We start from the raw sequence: 3,394 nt of genomic DNA, 5'->3' as shown, positions 1-3,394 counted from the left end.
TATTGGTCACGCTTCAAAGGGCTGCTTGACTCATGTCCTAACAACCGAATGGTCGAAGCAGAGGTCTACAACATTTTCTGTGAAGGGGCGAATCCCGAGTCCAAGGATTTGATGAACTCCTCGAGAGAGGAGAAATTTCACCAAGAAGCGTGTGAGCGACGCCAGAGAGATTCTAGGAAGATTAATTGACTCAAAGAAGGCGTATGATCAGCCGCATGCCATTCTCAGAAGAGGATCAGCTAATTCAATCATAGAGCAAAACGATGAGAAGGTGGAGGCCCGAATTGACTTATTAGAGAAGGAACTTTTAAGTTCTATAGTGAAAGGTAACCAACCTGGCCAGAGAAGGTGAAAGCACCAAGTCCAGAGGAAATGCAAACTCAACCGTACTATGGTCCGCCCAGGGAGGGAGAATTTCAAGCTCATGTAAATTCGATGGGAAGCTGGAATCCGAATGGAAGTTGGAACCCAGGGAAGCAAAAGGAAACCCCATGGAGGGACCACCCATACTTCAGATGGTCTGATAATGACCCGAATCTACCACTCCAACAACAGAACACCAACTATTCGAACCCTCAGGAGCGGCAATCTAACTGGTCAGGCGGAAAGAACAATTGGGGCAACCGGAATAAGAGCGACCAATCTAACTGGGTCAATAAGAATCAGAACAATCTAGCAAACTCCTCTGTGCCACCACACCAGAGGAATTAACAGGGCAACAACCAGTACCCTCAGTCCAATTACTAAGGGAATCAAGGGTATCAAGGGCCGAGTCATCAATACAACAACAATCAGGGAACTCAAGGTAATTTTCGTCCAAATCAGGGACATGGACCAAACCACCATCAAGGACCGAATACCAGTCAGCAAAACTCCAGGCAGTCGAAGAGCCTCGATGAAATGGTGAACAATATGGTCAGCTCACAGCAACATATGCAGAATAATATACAGTCCAACAATGATGTGGTATATAAGCTTCAGGATGCTCAAGTGGAGCACAAGGCAACCATGGACATGCTGTCGAAGCATTTATCTCAGATCGCGACTTCTCTGAGTGAAATGCGCATGAACGAAGGACAGATCCCTGCCACAGTCAAGCCACCGGACAGGGCGAACATGAGTCAAATCACCCTCAGGTCTGGACGAGAGTATAAAGGTCCGACAATGAAGATTGATGACGGAACACCTCCTGTGGTGAGCAAGGAAAAGGATAACCCAACCCCACAAAAGGAAGATACTGAAACAGGGAAAGTTGAAACAAGGGGAAGCTAGAAGGGATGATGATATCCAGATCGGAGACTTGGGTAAACCAGTACCCTGAATGGCTGACCCGTTTTTCCTAGACCCAGGAACTGAGGTGGAGGTTGAAGAAATGAGGAAAGAGACTGGAGAATCCTCCAAGGGAGATTCCAGCAACACGGTCGAACAAGTGAAGCCCTTTCCCTACCGAGGGGAGGCCAAGAAGAAAAAGGACGACCCTGTGGGTTTCATGGAAATCTTCATTAAGCTGGAAATCAACCTGCCATTTCTCCAGGCCCTGAAGCTGCCTATTTTCAGTAAATTCATCAAGGAGTTTATCGCCGGGAAGACTAAACCCAATGGCAAAATAGTGATCGGGGAAACTGTGTCAGCAGCGATTCAGAAGCGGAGGATGCCGTCAAAACGCATTGACCCAGGTATGTTCACCCTGCTCATTTCGATTGGAGACATTAGAATTGAGCCTGCTATGTGTGACCTAGGAGCATCAATAAATGTTTTACCGCTTTCCATCTATAAGAAGCTGGTAGGAGTAAGAATAGTTGACACGAAGGTGGTGATCCATTTAGCGGATAGGTCATGCATTAGTCCAGAGGGTGTGTTGGAAAACGTGATAGTTAAGGTGCATGATTTCTTGTATCTAGCTGATTTCCATGTGATTAGGATGAGTGAAAATGAATCTGCTGAGTCTAGCGGAGTGCTTTTAGGTAGACCATTCCTACGCACCGCTAAGACTATAATTGATGTTTTTGATGGAACAATTTGTCTGGACTATCATGGGGAGAAATTCACTTTCAACATTGATGAAGCAATGACAAAATCTTTAGATGTGGAAAATCTTCATGCTGTGGATATCATTAACCCCTCGGTCCAAGAATATCTTGAGACTGAATTAATGCAGGAACAGATTGACAATTGAGAGTTAAGCCATTCTATTGATAGAGAGGTAGCAGGATGGTGTGAGGCCATGAACACTGTAGAGTTGACAGATGAAGAGCTAGCTAATGCAATTGTGGAATTCTGTAAGAGTTCTGAATCCGCCAGGTCAAGGGGATCAACCCATGTGGCTAGTTTGGAAAAATTGCTAGGACCTGAAGGATTAATCACCAAGGAAATGGAAAAGAATCCACTGCCCAAAGAGACAAGTTTGCCAAAGAAGGAGTTGAAGACACTGCCACCAGGTCTAAAGTATGCTTATTTGGAGGAGAACGAGACGTTCCATGTGATCGTCAACAGCAACTTGATCCAGGAACAGGAAAATGAGTTACTGGAAATGATTAGGAGAAACAAGAAAGCCATAGGGTGGACTCTATCTGACCTAGTGGGAATCAGTACCGACCTCTGTATGCATCATATTCGCTTGGAGGAAGGAGCAAAGACCTACCAGGATTCACAAAGGAAACTGAACCCGAACATGAGGGAGGGAGTCTTGAAGGAAGTTATGAAACTACTGTCCAAGGGAATCATCTACTCGATCACAGACAGTGAGTGGGTAAGCCCAGTCCACATGGTGCCGAAGAAGTCGGGGATACAAGTGGTGAAGAATGAAAAGAATGAGCTTGTGCCCACAAGACTGGTAACAGGCTGGAGGAAATGTATCAACTACCAGAAGTTGAACGAGGCTACATGAAAAGATCACTTTCCGTTGCCCTTTATCGACTGGATGCTTGAGAGACTAGCGGGCAAGCAATTATTCTGTTTTTTGGACGGCTATAGTGGGTATTTCTAGATATACGTAGATCCGGAAGACCAGGAGAAGATGACTTTTATGTGCCCCTTCGGGATGTATGCGTATAGGAGGATGCCCTTTGGCCTGTGTAATGCACCAGACACCTTTTAAAGGTGCATGATGAGCATCTTCTCGGACCTGCTGGAAGAGTGTATCAAAATTTTTATGGATGATTTTACAGTTTATGGGAGTTCCTTCGAAACCTTCCTAGCTAACTTGGATCTTATACTAAAGAGATGTCGAGAGAAGAATTTGGTGCTGAAATTTGAAAAATGTAACTTTATGGTGCCGGAGGGAATTGTCCTGGGCCACGTCGTCTCGGAAAGAAGTATTCAGGTGGACATGGCAAAGGTGGACATGATTTCAAGGCTTCCTTATCCGACAAATAAGAAGGAAGTGAGGGGATTC

The 3,394-nt window shown here is 45.3% G+C and overlaps 1 protein-coding gene across 1 annotated transcript; it reads left to right on the top strand.

The window, feature by feature from the left end:
* Positions 1–1,321: 1,321 nt before the first annotated feature.
* Positions 1,322–2,176, top strand: LOC121754438. Its single transcript, XM_042149800.1, has one exon. It carries the CDS (start codon positions 1,322–1,324, stop codon positions 2,174–2,176), a length of 855 nt encoding a protein of 284 aa, XP_042005734.1.
* Positions 2,177–3,394: the final 1,218 nt, after the last annotated feature.

The sequence above is a fragment of the Salvia splendens genome, chromosome 11 (assembly GCF_004379255.2).
Source record: "Salvia splendens isolate huo1 chromosome 11, SspV2, whole genome shotgun sequence".
Lineage (NCBI taxonomy): Eukaryota > Viridiplantae > Streptophyta > Magnoliopsida > Lamiales > Lamiaceae > Salvia > Salvia splendens.
Note: the sequence above shows the minus strand (reverse complement) of the source record. Positions and strands in the feature narration are given on the sequence as shown.